The sequence below is a fragment of the Scylla paramamosain genome, unplaced genomic scaffold (genome assembly GCF_035594125.1).
Source record: "Scylla paramamosain isolate STU-SP2022 unplaced genomic scaffold, ASM3559412v1 Contig29, whole genome shotgun sequence".
In the NCBI taxonomy this organism is placed as follows: domain Eukaryota; kingdom Metazoa; phylum Arthropoda; class Malacostraca; order Decapoda; family Portunidae; genus Scylla; species Scylla paramamosain.
In genome coordinates this window covers 712,363-734,341 of record NW_026973694.1, presented here as the reverse complement: position 1 = coordinate 734,341, position 21,979 = coordinate 712,363, and the positions used below count along the sequence as shown (strand labels likewise).

General features: G+C 43.3%; 2 protein-coding genes across 2 annotated transcripts; both read right to left on the bottom strand.

Moving 5' to 3' along the window:
* Positions 1-246: 246 nt before the first annotated feature.
* Positions 247-9,442, bottom strand: LOC135097704 (fibrocystin-L-like). Its single transcript, XM_063999689.1, has 9 exons — positions 9,365-9,442; positions 9,048-9,230; positions 8,510-8,961; positions 3,938-4,082; positions 3,520-3,637; positions 2,128-2,302; positions 1,677-1,827; positions 995-1,339; positions 247-375 (listed from the first exon to the last, which is right to left on the bottom strand). Exons 1-9 carry the CDS (start codon positions 9,440-9,442, stop codon positions 247-249), a joined length of 1,776 nt encoding a protein of 591 aa, XP_063855759.1.
* Positions 8,806-21,979, bottom strand: LOC135097690 (fibrocystin-L-like). Its single transcript, XM_063999651.1, has 7 exons — positions 21,858-21,979; positions 21,487-21,722; positions 20,948-21,130; positions 19,549-19,897; positions 19,217-19,420; positions 18,664-18,905; positions 8,806-9,508 (listed from the first exon to the last, which is right to left on the bottom strand). The coding sequence occupies exons 2-7, from the start codon at positions 21,716-21,718 to the stop codon at positions 9,468-9,470; spliced, it is 1,251 nt and encodes a 416-aa protein (XP_063855721.1). The 5' UTR covers positions 21,719-21,722; positions 21,858-21,979; the 3' UTR covers positions 8,806-9,467.

Below are 21,979 nucleotides of genomic sequence, written 5' to 3'. Positions count from 1 at the left end.
GAGAGAGGATGGTTATGAGAGAAGTAGAGAGATATTTTTATCTACTGCATCTCTACGGGTGAGTGAGAGAGAGAGAGAGAGAGAGAGAGAGAGAGAGAGAGAGAGAGAGAGAGAGAGAGAGAGAGAGAGAGAGAGAGAGAGAGAGAGAGGAGAGAGAGAGAGAGAGAGAGAGAGAGAGAGATTTTGCACATGAATGTTCCTTTACCTGTTCTCTTGTGGTGGCAATAACAAACTGGTCACCCTGCCTCAAGGTGACGGGCAGGGACAGGGTGAGGTTGGTGTCCCCAAGGGAGGGCCGTGTGTGCCAGGGTGGGTCCAGGTGATGGGGACGTGACGGCCATGAAGGTCCAGCGTCCCATCACGCACCGCCAATACCTGTGGGATGGGTCAGGGTAGGTGGTAAAGGGGTTTGGTTAGGTTATGTGGAAGAAATCCAGTCTTTTATGTTGTTATTTTTATTGTTGTTCTCTCTCTCTCTCTCTCTCTCTCTCTCTCTCTCTCTCTCTCTCTCTCTCTCTCTCTGCACAGTGGGATGGAGTCTAGTCTTTCATTTTGATGGTTTGTATCGTTGTGGTCTGTCTGTCTGTCTGTCAGTCAAGGAATCTAGTCTTATACTCTGCTGGTTTGTATTGTTGTGGTCTGTCTGTGTCTGTCTGTCTGTCAAAGAATCTAGTCTTATATTCTGCTGGTTTATATTGTTGTGATCTATCTGTCAGACAAAACATACAGACAGATCACAACAATACAAACCAACAGAATGAAAGCCTAGATTCCTTGACAAACAAGCAGACACACAGACAGACAGATAGACAGACTCATCCTCCTCACCACTACAATCATGGATGCATCTTGATAACCAGACCAACCTCAACCAGAATCCATGAAAGGCATAGAATCCTGGTTAAATCCTTCTCTCTCCCTTTGCCTCTCACCTTGGCATCCTCTCTCTCTCCCTCTCCCCTTGGCACCCTCACACTCTCCCTCAGCCTCTCACCTTGGCACCATACAAGGGCAGCTCGGTGGAGTGTGTGTTGCTGTGCAGTTCAATGACGGCCTCACCAGGGAAAGGCTGATCCTCCGACCCAATACTGAGAGAGCCACCACCAACGATCAAAATATACTCTGCCCATAACACCAGCTCCTCCACAGTCTCCACATCAAACACCACGTGGCCGCCCTGGATGAGCAGCATCTTCAGCACTGGTGTTGACTGGTCCAGCAGCAGTGTCTTGCCCTGAGTCACCACCACCAGCTGCCCCTGTGATGGTGGTGGTTCACTGCCCCAAGTGAATGGTGAACTCCAGAGGTCGATGTAGGAAAAGATTCCACTATTGTTCTGCTGTGGAGATGAGGGGTGAGAGGTGAGGGGCGAGGGGGTGAGGTGGGTGAAGGAGGAGAATGAGATGAGGGTGCTGAGTGGTGAATTTTAGAGGTGAGGGATCAATGATGATGGGTGAGGGAGGAAAGGTGAGGGGTGAAGGGGTCAGAGGGGATAGAGGGATAGAAAAAGGAAGGTAAGTTAAGAAAGGAAAGGAGAAAATGAGGCTAAAAGGATGAAACAGGAGATGAAGAAATTATAAACACAAAAATTAATAAAAGACATCAAATTAAGCAAGAAAACAGAAGGAAAAAGAGCAAAACACTTTCACCAAACAAAAGAACACATAAACACTCACAGCTGCTGCCAAGCCTTTCCCAGGGGCAGTGACCTTGACCTGGAATTGACCCGACCCTTGGTGAGCCTCAGTGATGCAGGTGATGCTGGTCGGACCCTCTTGGGTCACCTTGCACTCTGACCCACCAATGGTCACCTTATTGCCGCTCAACCTAGGGAGGATAAGGTCTAAGTTAGGCAAGGTCAAGTCAGATCATTATGTTGCCGTTTGACCTGAGGAGGTAGTGGCTGGGTTAGACAAGGTTAAGTCAGGTCACTATGTTGTCACTTGTCTTAAGGTTAGGCAAGGTTAGGTCAGGTCACTGCAATACTGCTTGACCTGAGGGGGCAGTGATCAGGTTAAGCAAGGTTATATGGCAGAAAATACAGCATGCATATAGACAGACAGACAGGCAGGCAGAGAAGCACAGACACCCAGAAGTCACACAGACACCAGGCACTGTGGTACTTACCCAAAGCCAGTGCCAGTGAGGGTGAGGGAGGTGCCGCCAGCAGTGCCGCCTCGCTGGGGCTCCAGGCCAGTGAGGGAGAGTGTGAGAGCCAGTTGGTAAGTGAAGCCACCCAGCAGACTGGCAGACAAACCATTCGGGCTGCTCACCACCACATCACATGTCACATCCGCCTCACCTGGTACATGTAGATGGATAGATGGATGGATGGTTGGATTGAGGGATGGATAAATTGATGGATGGATGGATAGATAAATTAACTGATTAATTGACAGATAGATAGATAGAGATAGATAAATAAATTGATAGATTTATAGTTTATTGACAGATGGATGAACAGATTGATAGTTAACTGACAGATAGAAAAGCAGATTGATAGTTTATTGATCATCACACACACACACACACACACACACACACACACACACACACACACACACATAGACAAATAAAAGGAAGGTTTAGTTAACAGATTCAGTTATACAGACAGACTGATTGATAGATATATAGGTAGGTAGGTAGACAAACAGGTAGACATACTGTAGATAGATAGATAGATAGATAGATAGATAGATAGATAGGTAGGTAAATAGATTAATAGATAGGTAAATAGGTACAGATAGATAATTTATTGATAGAGATAATTTACTGACCATCACACATACACACACACACACACACACACACACACACACAGAGACAAATAAAGGAAGGATTAGTTATATTGTCATTATTATCATTATCAATGAATTAATTATCATAATACTACTAATGATAATAATACAGCTATTATCATGAATAACAGTAATAATGACACTACTACCACTACCACCACCACCACTACTCACTGTGGGGCAGGGCTGGTGCCACACAGGTTATGGCTGTGGTGCTGTCGCTGCTCACAAGGTCACAGGGCAGGTCACACAAGGTCACCAAGGAGCCGCCATCCACGTCAAAGCCCTGACCTGCCAGCATGATCCTAGCACCCCCAAAGCTCCCTGTGTAAGGTCAGTCAGAGTCAGGGGGATGAGACAGACACACAGACACACAAACACAGAGACATACAAACAGGTTGCGACAGATGGACAGACAGAGACAGGCAGAAGGATACAGTATAATCAGGAACAGACAGAAAGATAGACAAGACGGCAGAGACATATAAGTAGAGACAGACAGACAGGCAGAGACAGACATGCAGAGAGAGAGAGAGAGAGAGAGAGAGAGAGAGAGAGAGAGAGAGAGAGAGAGAGAGAGAGAGAGAGAGAGAGAGAGAGAGAGAGAGAGAGAGAGAGAGAGAGAGAGAGAGAGAGAGAGAGAGAGAAGCAGATAGATAGATACAGACAGACAGGCAGGCAAAGAGAGGTACAAAACACACACACACACACACACACACACCTGAGGAGGGAGTGAGTGAGGTGAGAGAGAAGATGAGGGAGATGGACAAGTTGTTGGAGTCTCCATACACTGCATCCCTCACAACCACCTCATGTTTCCCTCCTCCAAGTGCTGGGACCTGTCTCCACCACCACCACCACCACCACCACCACCAGGGAAAGAAAGAAAAAAGAGCATTAAACATTCTTCCTAATTCAAAAAACTTTTCCTAACCCAAATCTATCATTGCTTAATTCATTGTCTCATTCAGTAATGTTATTTTTCCTGTCACTCACTCATTTGCAGAACTACATCTATTTCCTCTACTATTATTATTACTCAGTTCCCTCTCACTTTCCCCCCCAAGCTGCCTCACACTCCCTCATGGCACTCATCAGTTTCTTCCCTGCAGCACTTCCCCTCAATCCCCCTGACTCACGATGCACTGGAGGGAGGTGGGGGAAGCAGGGGAGACCAGGCCACACCTTTTGCCCCCCACGGTGACCTCAGGGGTGCCCCCGGACAGAGTGAAGCCAGTGCCATCCAGTGTGAGGGTGGTGCTGCTCACTACATCAGTAGAGGGCCTGGCAGGAGAGTAAGGGGGTAGTGTGAGGTTGGGAGGGAAGAGGGGTGGGGTGGGGACAGGAGACCAGGGGTGCATTATACGGGAAGTTTCTCTCTAACCCTGCACCCCCGTTCGTTTGGGGCAGTCCATCAGCAGGAAGCAGCAAAAATGGCCGCCCACAGCACTCTTCTTAGCATAAGAGCTCACTGATGACCCTGTACTTGACATTGTGGACATTATTTATAGAAGAAATGAAGTTTTAAGGAGGCAAGAGGAGGAGAGAGAAGAGAGCCCACAGAGTCCTATGAGAGTCAGGGATTATGCTTGTTTATCAAAAGTAGTTTGTGTTACATATGTGGTCAAGGTGTCGCGATTCTACCACTCCAAAGTTGCTTTTTTTTTTTTTTTCGTTAGACTCCCTCCAAACTAAGCCTTGAGGCCAGCATGCATGCTCTGGCTGGCCTGTCCAGTGGCCTGAACAGGCTGGCCCCACAAAAAAGTTACTCATACAGGAATCAGGCCACCTGAAGGGCCACACTCAGTTCTGCTTAGTGCCCAGACACTGTTGTGGAAGGTTGGCAGGCTGGCTGCTCTGCTCCACGCTGATGAACTGGAATGGCTGGCTCTGGCTCTGCCTCTGGCCTTGGCTACATTAATTATGACATTATCAACCTGTTGGCTTCATTAAGGGATAATCCCATCCTATGCCCCTATAATTTCATTTGGGCCAACAGCAAGCTCTGATGTGTGAAAGCAGTGAGTGCAGGCTGTGTATTGAGAACAACAAACACACTTCTTGCCACTACATCACAGACTGTGTTAAAGCACGACAATTCTGAAGAACTGGTGTGAGTGACATGCCCTCCATGGTGGAACACTTGGTTGACCTGTGAGTCTTGAGGTAAGTGAAGACTGCTGACCCAAAATTCCTACAAGCTAGATAATGAACAAAGTGAGCACTAACATTATGTTGTCATTGTTATTATTATTGTCACTATAATTATTAGGTAGTATTATTACTATCAATATTAGTAGTATTAGTATCACTGTCATTATTATTACTATCATCATTCATCTTATTTGTTGTTGTCTCAAAGACCCATTCTATTTCATCGCAACATTCATTTACAATACTTCCAAACTGGGGGCCACCTCACGTGCAGTGTCTTAACAACAATCCTTTGTTGAACTTTTTTCATGTAAGAGGGACACGGGCCAATGGCAACAAAAACCCAATTTAAAAAAAAAACCCACCGAGATGCAAGTCCCCAAACAGGGTCCAAAGCGGTGATCAAAAATTGAAGGATAAGTGTGTTGAAACTTCCCTCTTGAAGGAGTTCAAGTCACAGGAAGGTGGAAATACAGAAGCAGGTAGGGAGTTCCAGAGTTTACCAGAGACAGGGATGAATGATAAGATTACTGGTTAACTCTTGCATTAGAGAGGTGGACAGAGTAGGAGTGAGAAAAAGAAGGTCTTGTGCAGCAAGGCTGCAGTAGGAGGGGAGGCATGCAGCTAGCAAGATGAGAAGAACAGTTAGCATGAAAATGGTGATAGAAGATAGCAAGAGATGCAACATTGCAGCAGTGAGTAAGAGGCTGAAGACAGTCAGTTATTGAGGAGTTGATGAGACAAAAAGCTTTTGATTCAACCCTGTCTAGAAGAGCATAATCCATAGAAAGGCATAATCCATACATGGATGGAGAGGGCCTCTGTACAGAGCAGCTGGAAGGGTGAGAAAAACTGGCGATGTCTCAGAACGCCTAACTTCATAGAGGCTGTTTTAGCTAGGGATGAGATGTGAAGATTCCAGTCTAGATTATAAGAAAAGGACAGACCGAGGATGTTCAATGTAGGAGAGGGGAACAGTTATGTGCCATTGACGAAGATGGGATATTTGTCTGGAAGGTTGTGTTGAGTTGGTAGATGGAAGAATTGAGTTTTTGAGGCATTGAACAATACTAAGTTTGCTCTGTCACAATCAGAAATTTCAGAGAAATCAGACAACAGGTGTTCTGGTTTCCTTTTGTGACCTGTTTACTTCCTGAAGGGTTGGACATCTATGAAAAGACGTGTAAAAGTGCAGGGTGGTATCATCATCATACGAGTGGATAGGACGAGAAGTTTGGTTTAGAAGATCATTGATGAATAATAGGAAGAGAATATGTGATAGGACAGAACCCTGAGGAACACCACTGTTAATAGATTTAGAAGAACAGTGACCATCTACCACAGCAGCAACAGAACGGTCAGGAAGGAAACTTAAGATGAAGTTGCTGAGAAAAGGATAGAAGCCGTAGGAGGGCAGTTTGGAAATCAAAGCTTTGTGTCAGACTCTATCAAAAGCTTTTGATATGTCTAAGGCAACAGCAAAAGTTTCTCTAAAATCTCTAAAAGAGATGACCAAGACTCAGTAAGAAAAGCCAGAAGAAGTAGAGCAGCCTTGACAGAACCCATACTGGCGATCAGATAGAAAGTTGTGAAGTGAAAGATGTTTAAGAATCTTCCTGTTGAGGAAAGATTAAAAAATTTTAGATAGGCAGGAAATTAAAGCAATAGGATGGTAGTTTGAGGGATTAGAACGGTCACCCTTTTTAGGAACATGCTGAATGTAGGCAAACTTCCAGCAAGAAGGAGAGGTAGATGTTGACAGATGGAGTTGAAAGAGTTTGACTAGGCAAGGTGCAAGCACGGAGGCACGGTTTCGGAGAACAATAGGAGGGACCCCATCAGGTCCATAAGCCTTCTGAGGGTTTAGGCCAGTGAAGGCATGGAAAACATCGTTGTGAAGAATTTTAATAGGTAACACAAAGTAGTCAGAAGGTGGAGGAGAGGGAGGAACAGGCACTGAATCATTCAAGGTAGAGTTTTTAGCAAAGGTTTGAGGAAAGAGTTCAGCTTTAGAAATAGATGAGATCAGAGTGGTGCCATCTGGTTGAAATAAAAGAGAGAAAGATGAAGAAGCAAAGTTATGGGAGATGTGTTTGGTTAGGTGCCAGAAGTCATGAGGGGAGTTAGATCTTGAAAAATTTTGACACTTTCTATTTATGAAGGAGTTTTTGGCTTGTTGGAGAAAAGACTTTGCATGGTTCCAGGCAGAAATATAAAGTGCATGAGATTCTGGTGATGGAAGGCTCAAGTACCTTTTGTTACCCATCTCTCTATCATGTATAACACAAGAACAGGCTGTGTTAAACCAAGGTTTGGAAGGTTTAGGTCGAGAAAAAGAGAGAGGAATGTACGCTTTCATGCCAGATACTATCACCTCTGTTATGTACTCAGCACACAGAGACAGTCTGTGACATGGAAGCAGTAGTCATTCCAAGGAAAATCAGCAAAACACCTCCTCAGGCCCCCTAACTAGCAGAAGCAAAATGTCAGAGGCACCTCTGCTTAGGGGGATCCTGAGGAGGAATTGGAGCAATAGGATGAGATACAGAAGTGAGATTGTGATCAGAGGAGCCCAACAGAAAAGATAGGGTAACAGCATAAGCAGATGGATTAGAAGTAAGGAAAAGGTCAAGAATGTTGGGCATATCTCCAAGACAGTCAGGAATACAAGTAGGATGTTGCTCTGGGTTGTGGAGAATGGTAAAGTTGAAGGCTAGTTCACCAGGATGGTCAGTGAAAGGAGAGGAAAGCCAAAGCTGGTGATGAACATTGAAGTCTCCAAGAATGGAGATCTCTGCAAAAGGGAAGAGAGTCAGAATGTGCTCCACTTTGGAAGTTAGTCAAAGAATTTCTTATAGTCAGAGAAGTTAGATGAGAGGTATACAGCACAGATAAATTTAGTTTGAATGAGTCTGTGGTTGAAGCCAGATGGTGGAAAATTCAGAAGATTCAAGAGTGTGGCAATTCACCTAGTGTTGACTGAACTGTCTTTGCCAACACAAAGACCCAGCTCAGGAGTGATCCTGCGCCACCTGCAACATCAAGATCTGAGGTCACTGGGTAAATGAGGTGGTGGGGGTGCTGGCCAACACAATCACTTTGAACATGATGATAAATATTTGTTCTCATTGAAATTAGTGAACATATTTAATAATGATAATATTAATAATGCATTACTGTTATTATTATTATTATTATCATCATCATCATTATCATCATCATCATTATCATCATTATTATTATTATTATATTATTATTATTATTATTATTATTATTATCATTATTATTATTATTATTATTATTATTATTATTATTATTATCAGTTGTAGTAGTAGTAGCATCATTATTATTATTATTATTATTATTATTATTATTATTATTATTATTATTATAAACAAAACACCAGTGATACAGAAGATGTGTGTGTTTGTGTGTGTGTGTGTGTGTGTGTGTGTGTGTGTGTGTGTGTGTGTGTGTGTGTGTGTGTGTGTGTGTGTGTGTGTGTGTGTGTGTGTGTGTGTGTGTGGTGAAGTGGGGTGCATGGCATCAAGACTCACGTGACAGAGAGAAGCATGGGGGTGACGGCTGCAGTGTAGGTGAATGCTTTGGCAGCCATCACATTCTCACTGCAGGCCACACTGACCACCACCGCTGCCTCCCCCTCAATGCCAGGTGGCAGGCGGCAGGAGATGGTGTTGGCACTCTCCTGCAGCATGGGGCACTCAGCACCACCAACCACCACCATCATGTACCCGGGAATGAACCCTGAGATGTTCCCCACCAGCACCGCACCTCCGTTGATGCTGCTGGACTGAGGTGTTAGGGCAGAGGCCAAGGGCAGGGTAGTGGAGGACACCTTGTTGCCCACAACTGCCCTAGCCCCAGCCACGGTCACCATGGGTCTGTAGGAGCCTGCGGACAGGCCGGCTGCTGTGCAGGACACTTTGGTGGGGGTGAGAGAGGTGATGGTGCAGGAGTAGGAGGTGGGATGGTCCTCTGTTGAGTGACTCTGTTGTGGGTGTCTCTCCTGGGGGTTGTGGTCCAGTATGTGGGGAAGAGGCCAATGCCAGCCATGCGCCAGGCACCCAGCTGCACCGTCTCCTCAAAGGTGGCTGCCCCGGTGCCGGTGAAGCTACCCCAGAAGCCCCGAGGGGCCTCCAGCACATCCACCAGGGACAGCCTCGCCTTCTGCCCCAGGCCATGCAGGTACTTACCACTGAGCACGTTATCCTCATCCTCGGCCACTGTCTCCACCAGGTGGTCCATCTCATCACCCGCCTCCACACCCAGGAAGTCCTCAACCTCATCCTTCAGCACCACCACCACCACTCTTCCCTTTCTTCCACCATCAAGTCTTCCTTCTCCTCCTCCTGAGGCACCTCTCAGCAGCCACGGGGGACCGACTGTTGCACCAGAGTGATGATGACCTTGGTGTTGTCACTGCCAAAGTTGTGGCCAGACAATGTCACTTCCTTGCCCTGCACTGCCATGCTGGTGACCACAGGGGTGAGTGCCTCACTGTAGGTGAAGGTAAGGGTGTCCATCTTGGCCGGCACCTGCAGGAGATTTTCTTTTAAGCTTTTTAAGATTTAGTCACTCAAAAGACACCAAATTACCATATTATGGTTTGAGACGAGAAAAGGAATTTACGAGTATATAGTCTTTTGCAAAGACACTGTTGATGTTGGATACACATCTAGTCTTAGATATGGTGACAGATTTAAATAATTCACTCATCTTGATCATTCTGCACTGAAAGGAAGATGTGCCATGTGGTAATACAGTAATGCACACATGAGTACCACTGCCAACAGTGCCTCACCACACATCCAGGCAGCAGCTCTGACTCAGTACTCTGCTGTGTTCCTCTTGCCTCAAGTTTAGAGTGAAGACAAGTGTTCTTTTAACTTCATGTATGCACACACACTCACACACACAGCCTTAGACACACCTCCACACACCTATCAGTGCACCAAGGCCTTCTCTCAGCACCTCAGGAATAGAAATAAAACACTATGACATAGTACTGACACCAGTGCCGTCACCACCCCATGCAAGACTAATGACGGCGAAAGTGGCTCACAAGACACAAGTGGCTCACAAGACACAAGTGGCTCACAAGACAACACTCACTCATCTGTCACTGCCCCCCACAAGAGTAATGGTGATGCAAGCAGTCCAGCCTCACAAGACAACCCTCATTCAGCTGTTCAGAATGACAACACATGTGCAGCCAAAACCATCCCCTTGTGCTTTGGCCCAACACATCACTCACTTTGCTGTTAAGGAGTAATGACTGGGATCATAATTCACTGGTTAATAAATAATTATAGAACTTTTAGAGCTGTGTTTATGGCGTGCCCCACTCAAACCCTTGGGCCAACCACTAGGTAATTTGACTTGAGGAATGAGAGTGAAGTAGCAGTACTTGGTGAGCAGAAAGACTTCACAGCTCTAACGTAACTCATAAATAGTGAGAAGCTGGCTTACAATAACTCTACACACACACACACACACACACACACACACACACACACACACACACACACACACACACACACACACACACACACACACACACACAGGTCACAAGCAGCAGCTGAAGAAATATTAGGCAAAGTTTAGAAATTGGCCAGAGTTGAAGAGTACAACCAAGTGTGGATGAAAAAGATAGGACCAGAGAAGAGAGAGCTACTATAAATAAACTAAGAAGAGAATTAAATGAAAAAAAAAAAAAAACGAAAAAAGACCAGAAGTGGAGAAGAGGTTCTATTGAAGGGTCACAGACATGAGGCTGAGAAAGTGGTAGAGGAAAGAGGACAATGCAGAAGTGGAGGTTTAAAAGTGGAGTATACTAACTTAAATGGTCTGATACCAGTAGTGTTGAAAGTTAGAGACTGTTTAAGAGAGAAGAGAAGCCAGATATCATGGCAATTGTTGAAACAAAACTGGAGAGTGATGCGGATGTTTTAGATATTGGTGATGGAAATTACAACCTCTGGATGAGAAATAAAAGATTTAAGCAGGGTTTAGGTGTGATGCTCCTAATTAGACAAGGATTGACAGTGAAATCTACTACATGTGGGGAGGGGAAGGCAGAGGTACTGAAAATAGCCTTAAAAAGAAATGTGGGAAGATGCCAAAATACTGCAGTGACCTATGTTTCCCTTATTCCAACTCAAGGGGTGAGGAAGAATACAAGAGAATGCTGAAAGACATAAAGGCATGTTTATCCAAGTTGCTGGATGAAAATGAGGTGAACTAGTGACAGGAGACTTTAACTGTAAAGAGATATCTTGGGAAAATTGGACCACATAACGTAGCAAGTCATCACAGGGGGTACCAAATTACTGGGGTTGGCTGTTGAGAATATTCTGATGTAGTGGGTTAAAGAAGACACAAAATTCAGAGAAAATTAAATACTGTCAAAGCTGGATCTAATTTTTACGAAGGAACAAGCCATAATAAAGGATTTAAAACAAAAAACCAATAGATAAAAGTGACTATGCATTGATTCAGTTCTTAGTAATGAATAAAAACATAGATAATTATGAGAAAAGACCACAGGAGAGAATGGTTGAACTGCAGTGAGACAAATTTTGGACAGCTTAGGAAGTATTTCATTGAAATGGATTGGAACAAAGTATTTCAAATGGGTGATATAGAAGGAGAGTGGACCACCTTCCTGAACATTTATAATAAAGGAGAGGGGAAATGGACACCTATGAAATCAACAGAAAACCTTTTTAAGAAGGATTGGAGTAACAAGAGATGTGCTACAGCTAGACTGGAGACTGAAAAAAGCATGGAATGTGGAAGAAATATAAGAGACATGACTTGTGGACCAATTATATAAGAAAGAGGAATGAATATGTTAAAATACACAGAGATGAGTAGAATTATGAAAAGAATGTTGTGCATAAATGCAAAGACCAACCAAAACTGTTTTAAAAATTTATGAATGGAAAATTGAGGAGTAAAGAAGACATCAGCTGAGTAATAGTTGGAGAAGAAATGGTCGAAGACCCAAAAGAGATGGCTGAAGTGTTCAACAGACACTTCCACTCACTGCTTACTAAAGAAAATTATTTTAGGGAAGAAAGGATAGTGATGGAAAATGGGACTGGTCTGAAAGAGGTAGTAACATCAACAGAAGAAGACAGTAAAGAATATATTGGAAGAGCTGGGTGTATGGAAAGCAATGGGACCTGATAGTCTGTCAAGCTGGATTCTAAAGAAGTGTAGCCCAAAACTAGCTAAGGTGATACACAATATAATTAGCACCACCCTGTTGGAAGGAAAAGTACCCAAAGATTGGAAATAGGCGAATATTACCCAATTCACAAGGCTGGAAGTAAAGGAGACTCATTTAACAATAGACCAGTATTGCTGACAAGTGTGGTACCAAAGATCTGCAAAAAGATCATCAAGAACAGATGGGTGAAATGCCTGGAAGACAACAATGTGATAACAGACAGATAATTTGGATTCAGAGAAGGAAGATCTTGTGTAACAAATTTGATAAGCTTCTACACAAGAGTAATGGACATAGTGCAAGAGAGAGATGGATGGACTGACTGCATGTACTTAGACCTGCAAAATGCATTATACAAAGTACCATACAGAAGGCTAATATGGATAACTGAAAAATATAGGAAGATTGGGAGGATCGTTATTAAAATGCATGACCAACTTCTTGACGGAGAGATAAATGAGGACAGTAATCAGAGGCAATAAGTCAAAGTGGAAACCAGTAATAAGTGAAGTTCTGCAATATATGTAAATGACATGATGGAAGGAATGACAAGCCACATGAGTCTCTTTGCTGATGATGCCAAGATTATGAGAAAAGTAACAAATGAAAAGACTGCAAAGCTCTGAATCAAGACCTAATTAAGATAAATAAATGATTGTTGAGATGGAACATGGAGTTTAACGCCAAGAAATGTAGTGTGGTGAAGTTTGGAAAAAGTGTGAGAAAAACAGAAGGCATCTACTATTTCGGAAATGAGAAAATTACTATAAGATCAGAGAAAAAGATCTGGGAGCAATCATTTCTAATAAAGTGTCATTTGTGAAGCATGTAAACAAGATCACTGGATAAACATGCAATCTGCTGAGAAACATGAAGATGGCATTCACCGACAATGAAGATGATATGATAAAAGAAAAATTGTAAACAACAATGACACATCCAGGACTGGAGTATGCAGCATTAGTGTGCTCACCAAGTTTGACGAAGGATATCAGGAAGCTAGAAAGAATTGAGAGAGCTGCAACTAAAATCCCTACAAGCCTAAGAGGGCATAGTTATGAAGAGAAGTTTATGAGATTGGGCCCAACTACACTACAAAAAAGGAGGGAAAGAGGTGATTTGATAGCACTATACAGAATATTGGAAGGGATGAAAAAATTGGGCAGGGATAATCTTGTGATACCTGATAAGAGAGATACCAGAGGACATGGAAGGAAATTGATAAGGAGTGTTTGCAGAAGAGACATCAAGAAACATAGCTTTCCCCACAGGAGCATAGCAGTGTGGAATTCATTTATTGATGAGACTGTGTGCCAAGACAGTCCATAAATTTAAAGAAAATCTGGATAAAAGTCGATATGGAGATGGAACAGCATGAGCCTAGTGTGCCTCTTGTCCTGTATTTCACAACTAGGTAAATACACACACACAGTCTTGGCTGCACCTCCACACATCCATCTGTGCACCAAGGCCTTCTTTCAGCACCTCAGGATAAGAAAGAAAACAGACCCTACACACACACACACACACACACACACACACACACAATAAAAGAACAGAAGAAAGAGACCTTGGTGTAATTATTACTGACAAGCTGTCACCAGAAACACATGAACAAGGTAAGAGGTGAAACCTATTAACACTGAAAAACATAAGAACAGCATTTGCACATCTGGATGAGGAAATGATAAAAAAAAAATTATTGTGACCATGATACACCCAGGATTGGAGTATGTAGCTGTGGTATGGTCACCTAATACCAAGAAATCTATAAGAAAATAGGAAGAGTAGCAACAGTCACCTCCAAGTTTGGAGGATCTAATGTATGAAGAAAGAATGTCTAAATCGTGTCTTATAACATTAGAACAGAGAAGAGAGAGAGGTGATCTGATCATACTATACAGAATGATGACTGAAATGAAAAACTTGGATAGGAAGGACTTGGTGATGTGGGATACAAGAGGCTCAAGGGTACATGGCAGAAAACTTAAAAAAGATGCATGTAGAAGAGATGTTAAGAAAATAGCTTCCCACATAGAACTGTGGAGGTCTGGAATGATTTGGACAAAGAAGTCATTGATACAAATACAATACATAAATTTAAGACAAAGTTAGATAAAAATAGATATGGAGACAGGATAGCACAAGCAAAGCTCTTTCCTGCATGTCACACAAACACACACACACACACACACACACACACACACACAAAGAGGCTAAAGGGAAAAATTAATCAAGAACAGAAGAAAAGACTAAACTTTTTTTAGAGTTTTGGAGAGTTTTTGGAGGCAGAGTTAAAAAAGGAAAAGGAAAAAATTAAAGTAAAAGAAAAAAATTGCAAAAATGAAGGACTGAATGTGATGTACACCAACACAGACGGACTGTTACACAGGACACTGGAATTATAAGACTATTTAAAAGAAAAAGAATCTGAAGATAGCGTGTTTAACGGAAATAAAGCCACAAGAAGAAAATCAGACTATCATTAACAACAACTACAATATGTGGAGAAGAGACAGGATTGGCAAAGGAGGGGGAGGTGTAATGATAATGACAAGAAATGAGGTGAAGACAAAAATAATGAAATATGGGGAAGGAAAAGCAGAAATAGTGACTGTTAACTTGGAGGATAATCATGGAGAAATACTGATGGTAATAACAACCCACGTACCACCCAAAACAAATTCTTGGAGCAAGGAAGGCTGTGAGAAAATAATAGAAGATACCACTCAGCATTTGAGTAAATTAATCAAAAGTAATAAAACAGAATTATTGGTTGGTGACTTCAATTGCAAAGAAATAAATTAGGAAACATTCAAGGCATGAGGAAACAAGACTGCATGGTGAGAAAGATTTCTGAAGCTGACTATAGAAAACACAATGATGCAATGGGTGACCAAAAATACAAGATATATAAGAGATGATGAACCAACAAGACTTGACCTAATATTAACAAAAGGAATTGACCTAACTAAAGAAATGGTACATGTCCCCCATGGAAAAAAGTGACCATATAATGATAGAAATAGAGACTGACAGTGATGTCAGTGCAGAGGATGAATCCTACAAACAAAACAGGAGAAACTATGGAAAAGTTAACGTAAATATCTTACGAGATTCTATGAAGCAACGGACAGGAGAAAGCTGAAGAGAGCAAATTATATGCAAGGCAATATAAGACTATATGAGGCAGGAGTGAATAAATATGTCCCACTATACAAACCTAAAGAAAAAGGAAAACTGGTGTAGTTAACGCAAGATGTGCAAGAACAAAGAGAAAAGAGATGAAGCATGGATAACAACGAAAAGAAGTGGAAACCAAAAAAATAAAGACTTTAAGATAGCAAGAAATGAATATGTGTAAATAAGGAGAGGGGAAGAAAAAGGATATGTAAAAGATGCACTTGAGAAGTGCAAGGACAAACCAAAACTATTCTAGATTCATAAATGGAAAAATTAAACTCAAAGAAAAACTAGAACAGTTGAAGGATGGACATGAAACATATGAAGACCCAAAAGACATGAGTGAATTGCTAAACAAAAAGTTCCACCAAGTTTTCACAAAAGGATCAGAATTTAAAGAACCACAAGATGTGAACACAAAAGAACAAATGTGGGAAATTACAGTAATCAAAGAACTTTATTAAATGGTTGAGGAACTGGAAGAGAGAAAAGCAACAGGACCAGATGGAGTATCAGGTTTCATTTTAACAGGAAACAGTTAATTGAACCAGTATATGACATAATAAAATGCTCAGTATCAATTGGAAGTGCCTAAGGAATGGAAGAGAACAGGTATAGTGCCAATTTATCAATGTGGAAAAAAAGAAGAGCCATTAAACTACAGACCAGTATCAATGACCAGCATAGTATGCAAGATCTGTGAAAAAGTGACGCAGAAGCAGTGGACAAAACTTCTAGAGAACATGATATAATATCAGAAAAGCAGTATGGCTTTAGATAAAAACAATCATGTGTAATAAATCTGATCAGCTTCTATTCAAGAGTGACTGATATAATGCAGGAGAGGGATGGATGAGTAGACTGTGTGCATTTAGATCTAAAAAAAAAAAAAAAAAGCTTTTGACAAAGCTCCCCACAACAGGCTACTATGGAAGCTAGAAAATGTTGGAGAATTAAATGGAAAAATAATAAACTGGATGGAAAGCTACTTAAAGGGAAGAGAAATGAGAATGGCAGTAAAGGATGTAAAAGTCAAAATGGAGAAAAGTAGATAGTGGAGTACCACAAGGATCAGTGCTGGCACCAATACTTTTCCTTATCTACACCAGTGATATGCCAGAAGGAGTAATGAGTTACACAAATTTGTTTGCAGATGATGCAAAATTACACAAACATATGAAAGACTGAAAATCTACAAGAGGATCTGAATAAAATCTGGGACTGGAGCAAGAAATGTGAGATGGAGTTTAATATGAAAAAATGTCATGTAATGTAAGTGGGAAAAAGTGAAAAGAGACCAAAATGGATCTAGAAAATGGGAAATGCAGAAATAATAAAAGTACAAGAAGAGAAAGATCTGGGAGTGAATATACAGGACAGTCAATAATCAGAGATGCACATACAGAAGATGTTCAGAGATACATATAGAACGATGAGAAATATTAAAACAGCATTCCACTACATGGATAAAGGTATGAAGAGAAAGATAATTACCACTATGATTTGACCAAAGCTGGAATATGCTAAATCAGTGTAGTCTTCCCACAAGATGAAACATGTCAAAGAAATAGAAAGAATACAAAGGATGGCAATGAAGATGGTTCCAGAACTGGAAGAATTAACGTATGAAGACAAGTTAATGAAGATAAATCTGCCACATTGGAACAAAGAAGAGAACAGGAAGACTTAATAACTATATATAAATTGTGGAATTGAATGGAAGAAATTGATAATGAGAAACTGCTGCTAAGAGAAGTAGAAAATAACAGATACACACGAGGCCACAGCAAAAAAATAAAAAAAGAAAGATGCTTGAATAACATAAAGAAACAGTTTCCAACAAAGAAATCCAGAAGTATGGAACAAGCTCAGTGAGGAGGTAGTACTGGAAACGAGTGTGTACAACTTTAAGGAACAACTGCACAAGTGTAGATATGGAGACAGGACCACACAAGCATACCTCAGGCCCTGGAAATTACAACTAGGTAAAATATGCACACACATGCAGCCTTGGCTGGAACTCCACACACCCATCAGTGCACCAAAGCTTCTGGCACAAAGCTTTGATTTCCAAACTACCCTCCTACAGCTTCTATCCTTCTCTCTGTAACTTCATCTCAAGTTTCCTTTCTGACTGTTCTATTGCTGCTGTAGTAGACAGTCACTGTTCTTCTCCTAAATCTATTAACAGTGGTGTTCCTCAGGGTTCTGTCCTGTCACCCACTCTCTTCTTATTATTCATTAATGATCTCCTAAACCAAACTTCTTGTCCTATCTACTCCACCGATGATACCACCCTGCACTTTTCCACGTCTTTTCATAGACGTCCAACCCTTCAGGAGGTAAACATTTCACGCAGGGAAGCCACAGAACGCTTGACTTCTGATCTTTCTAAAATTTCTGATTGGGGCAGAGCAAACTTGGTATTGTTCAATGCCTTAAAAACTCAATTCCTCCATCTATCAACTCGACACAACCTTCCACACAACTATCCCCCTCTTCTTCAATGACACTCAACTGTCCCCATCTTTTACATTGAACATCCTTGGTCTGTCCTTTACTCATAATCTGAACTGGAAACTTCACATCTCATCTCTAGTTAAAACAGCTTCTATGAAGTTAGGCGTTCTGAGACGTCTCCGCCAGTTTTTCTCACCCCCCAGCTGCTAACTCTGTACAAGGGCCTTATCCGTCCATGTATGGAGTATGCTTCACATGTCTGGAGGGGTTCCACTCATACTGCTCTTCTAGATAGGGTGGAATCAAAAGCTTTTCGTCTCATCAACTCCTCTCCTCTAACTGACTGTCTTCTGCCTCTCTCACCACCGCAATGTTGCATCTCTAGCTGTCTTCTACCGCTATTTTCATGCTAACTGCTCTTCTGATCTTGCAAACTGCATGCCTCCCCTCCTCCCACGGCCTCGCTGCACAAGACTTTCTTCTTTCTCTCACCCATATTCTGTCCACCTCTCTAACACAAGAGTTAACCAGTATTTTCAATCATTCATCCCTTTCTCTGGTGAACTCTGGAACTCCCTGCCTGCTTCTATATTTCTACCTTCCTATGACTTGAATTCCTTCAAGAGGGAGGTTTCAAGGCACTTATTCATCAATTTTTGACTACTGCTTTGACCCTTTTATGGGACTGACATTTCAGTGGGCATTTTTTTTATTGGATTTGTGTTGCCCTTGGCCAGGGTCCATCCTACATAACACACACACACACACACACACACACACACACACACACACACACACACACACAACACTTACACCGGCCACAGTCAGAGTGAAGGTGGCCACGGTGGCAGAGGTGGAGGGTGGAGTGAGGCAGGTCTGGCCCCCCCACCAGCACCACAAGAGAGGCAACCAGACCCTGCAGACCACTTCCACTGATGGTGAGCAGGGTGCTGCCACCCAGGGAGCCTTCCAGGGGACTGAGGGAGGACACCTGCGGCACCATCACCACACGGCCCTCACTACTGTACCCTGCGATGTCTGTCACTGCCATGCCCCTGCAGGTGAGGTGTGGTGAGGCGTGGTGAGGTGTGGTGGTGTGGTGAGGTGCAGTGATGCTGTGGTGGCATGGCAATGCCATGGTGTTGTGTGGTGATGCTCTGGTGGTGTAGTGCAGTAATGTGATGTATGATAGTGTGGTGAGGTGTGGTGGTGCTGTGGGTGTAGTGATGCTGCTGTGGTACAAAGCTGTATTTCTGTCATTGAAGCATGTTCCTTTTTTTTTCTCATATCATCTCAAACATCCAGTTTCTCTCATCTGTGCTGACCTGTCTGTCTATCTGTCTGTCTGTATGTTAGCTGCACTCACCTGTTGATTGCCTTGACAGTGATGGGCAGGTATGCACCCGACCTCAGGTTGTCCAGGTTGTCCAGATCGCAGGTCACAGAGGTGTCTGAAGCAGAGGTCACACTACAGGATGCTTCACCAACACTGACCTCTACCTGGCAGGCCAGGTCACCAAAGCCTGATCCAGTGATGGTGAGAGAGTCGCCGCCCACCACCTGCAGGCCGCTGTGTCAAAGAAAACAGGAAACACTCAGCATGGGGAACCATTATTACTGCCACTGGTGCTGCTATCATTACTACCATTACCATCACTAATGCAAGAGGGACCCTGGCCTGCACCAGCCTGCCCTCACCTCAGGCCCTTCACAGTGTGGGTGGTGGAGGAGGCCAGGGCAGAGACCACAGGTGTGTGACAGGTGTGGAAATGAAAGTACAGGTATCCATTTTCTGGTGTGGTCAGGTCGGGGAGGTCACACCTGTCCAGAGGCATCTCCAGGATGGGGTCACAGCCACTCATGTTGACGACCTGACTCCCGGCAACCTGGTAGGTGGCTTCCTTGTCACCCAGCAGTACGGCCATCCTGAGGGCCTGATGAGGTGGCCGTACCACGTTGACTTGGCCCCGCATCACCACACCACCAGGCAGTGTGGGGCCAGCATAATAGTGGATGCCTTGCTGGGGGAAGGCCACTGTGAAGGAGCCTGTGGGAAAGCAATAGTAGTAGTAGTAGTAGTAGTAGTAGTAGTAGTAGTAGTAGTAGTAGTAGTAGTAGTAGTAGTAGTAGTAGTAGTAGTAGTAGTAGTAGTACTGGTGGGAGTAGTAGTAGAAGTAGCAGCAGCAGCAGCAGTAGCAGTAGTAGTAATAGTAATAGTGGTGGTCATGGTGGTATTATTAACAGTAGTAGTAGTAGTGGTGGCAGTATTAGTAGTAGTTTTTCTCACCCCCCCAGCTGCTAACTCTGTACAAGGGCCTTATCCGTCCATGTATGGAGTATGCTTCACATGTCTGGGGGGTTCCACTCATATTGCTCTTCTAGACAGGGTGGAATCAAAAGCTTTTTGTCTCATCAACTCCTCTCCTCTAATTGACTGTCTTCAGCCTCTCACCGCTGCAATGTTGCATCTCTTGTTATCTTCTATCGCTATTTTCATGCTAACTGCTCTTCTGATCTTGCTAACTGCATGCCTCCCCTCCTCCTGCAGCCTTGCTGCACAAGACTTTCTTCTTTCTCTCAACCCTATTCTGTCCATCTCTCTAATGCAAGAGTTAACCAGTATTCTCAATCATTCATTCCTTTCTCTGGTAAACTCTGGAACTCCCTGCCTGCTTCTGTATTTCCACCTTACTATGACTTGAATTCCTTCAAGAGGGAGGTTTCAAGACACTTATTCATCAATTTTTTACTACTGCTTTGACCCTTTTATGAGACTGGCATTTCAGTGGGCATATTTTTTTATTGGATTTTTGTTGCCCTTAGCCAGTGTCCTTCCTACATAAAAAAAAAACTACTCATATTTCTCCTCCTGCCTATTTCTTTTCATTTTTCTCCGCTCTTCCTCCACTTCCATCCTTCTCTCTCTTCCTTCTTTCTTTTCAATCCATCCTCCTTCCTTTCCTTCCTGTTTACACTTTCCAATCTCTCTCTTTCTCTCCTTGTCACTATCCTTCTATCCCTTCATTTCTCTCACTTCACTTCTGTGCTTTCCTGTCTCAATTTCCCCCTCACCTCATCCCAGTCTCTCTGTCCTTACCTGCAGCAGTCTGTGTCCCTGAGAAGAAGCCAGAACCATCAGCGTCCTCACACTTATCCACAGGGCTGGCCACCTCACACACTCCGTACTGCAGCTGTGAGTTCTCAGACACCTTACTCCACTGCCAGGTTACTGAGTCTCCCTCCACTACCTCCAGCACACGAGGATACCATGATACAGTCTCTGTGAAAATTGAAGGTAATGGGGTTGCTTGAAGTCCACAAATGGTACTAAGATGACTAGGTTTGGTGAGTGAGAGGTGCTTGATAAAGGCTTCATCTGTGTTCATCAGTGTTTCAGCATCTTATCTTGACTGCTTTTAACAGGTTCTGTTGGAAGTTACTGCAGGTTTTCAGAGGCACTTTCGGGATTTTATGGGCAGTTTAACAAGGATAGATATAGTTTAACTGACTGCACAGGATGTTATTGGAGTTTTCAAGGGTGTTTATGTGACTCTAGTGATACTTTAACAGGAATTCTGCATCATCAAGTGTGTGTGTGTGTGTGTGTGTGTGTGTGTGTATGAATCAGCGCCTCACCAGAGCTGGTGCCAACATTCACAATCCTGTGGTTGGTGGTGATGGGCCTGGTGATGCAGGTGAGGGCCTCATCGGAGCACTGCAGCACCTCACACTCATACACCTGGCCCAGCTTCACCTTGAGGCGGGAACAATCCGATCTGAAGCCTGTGCCGCCCAGCCTGACCAGCGTGCCACCCTTCACTGACCCCTGGGTAGCTGAGGCCGAGGTCACCTGCAGTACGTACTCCATTTCCCTGCCACAACATCGTCACTCTATTATCAGTGAGAGAGAGAGAGAGAGAGAGAGAGAGAGAGAGAGAGAGAGAGAGAGAGAGAGAGAGAGAGAGAGAGAGAGAGAGAGAGAGAGAGAGAGAGAGAGAAACACCCACCTGGCAGCAGCACCAAAGCCATCAGCGGAGAGTACCAGGGTATGAGTGCCAGCTGACAGTGCCGGGGTAAGACAGCTCACGCTGATGTTACTCCAATGAGTCGTATAACACAGCTCTGATCC

Bases quoted from the DNA above. Each gene is read 5' to 3' on its own strand.
- LOC135097704 (XM_063999689.1), bottom strand. From the start codon at position 9,442: ATGGCAGTGCAGGGCAAGGAAGTGACATTGTCTGGCCACAACTTTGGC. The intron at 8,962-9,047 runs GTGCAGCTGGGT...CACCCACAACAG, and splicing joins CAGCCACCTTTGAGGAGACG to AGTCACTCAACAGAGGACCA. The intron at 2,303-3,519 runs GTGTGTGTGTGT...TACATGTACCAG, and splicing joins CTCACTCACTCCCTCCTCAG to GTGAGGCGGATGTGACATGT.
- LOC135097690 (XM_063999651.1), bottom strand. From the start codon at position 21,718: ATGGAGTACGTACTGCAGGTGACCTCGGCCTCAGCTACCCAGGGGTCA. The intron at 19,421-19,548 runs GTGAGGGCAGGC...TCTTTGACACAG, and splicing joins CACACTGTGAAGGGCCTGAG to CGGCCTGCAGGTGGTGGGCG. The intron at 9,509-18,663 runs GTAAGTGTTGTG...AATCTCCTGCAG, and splicing joins TCACTCTGACTGTGGCCGGT to GTGCCGGCCAAGATGGACAC.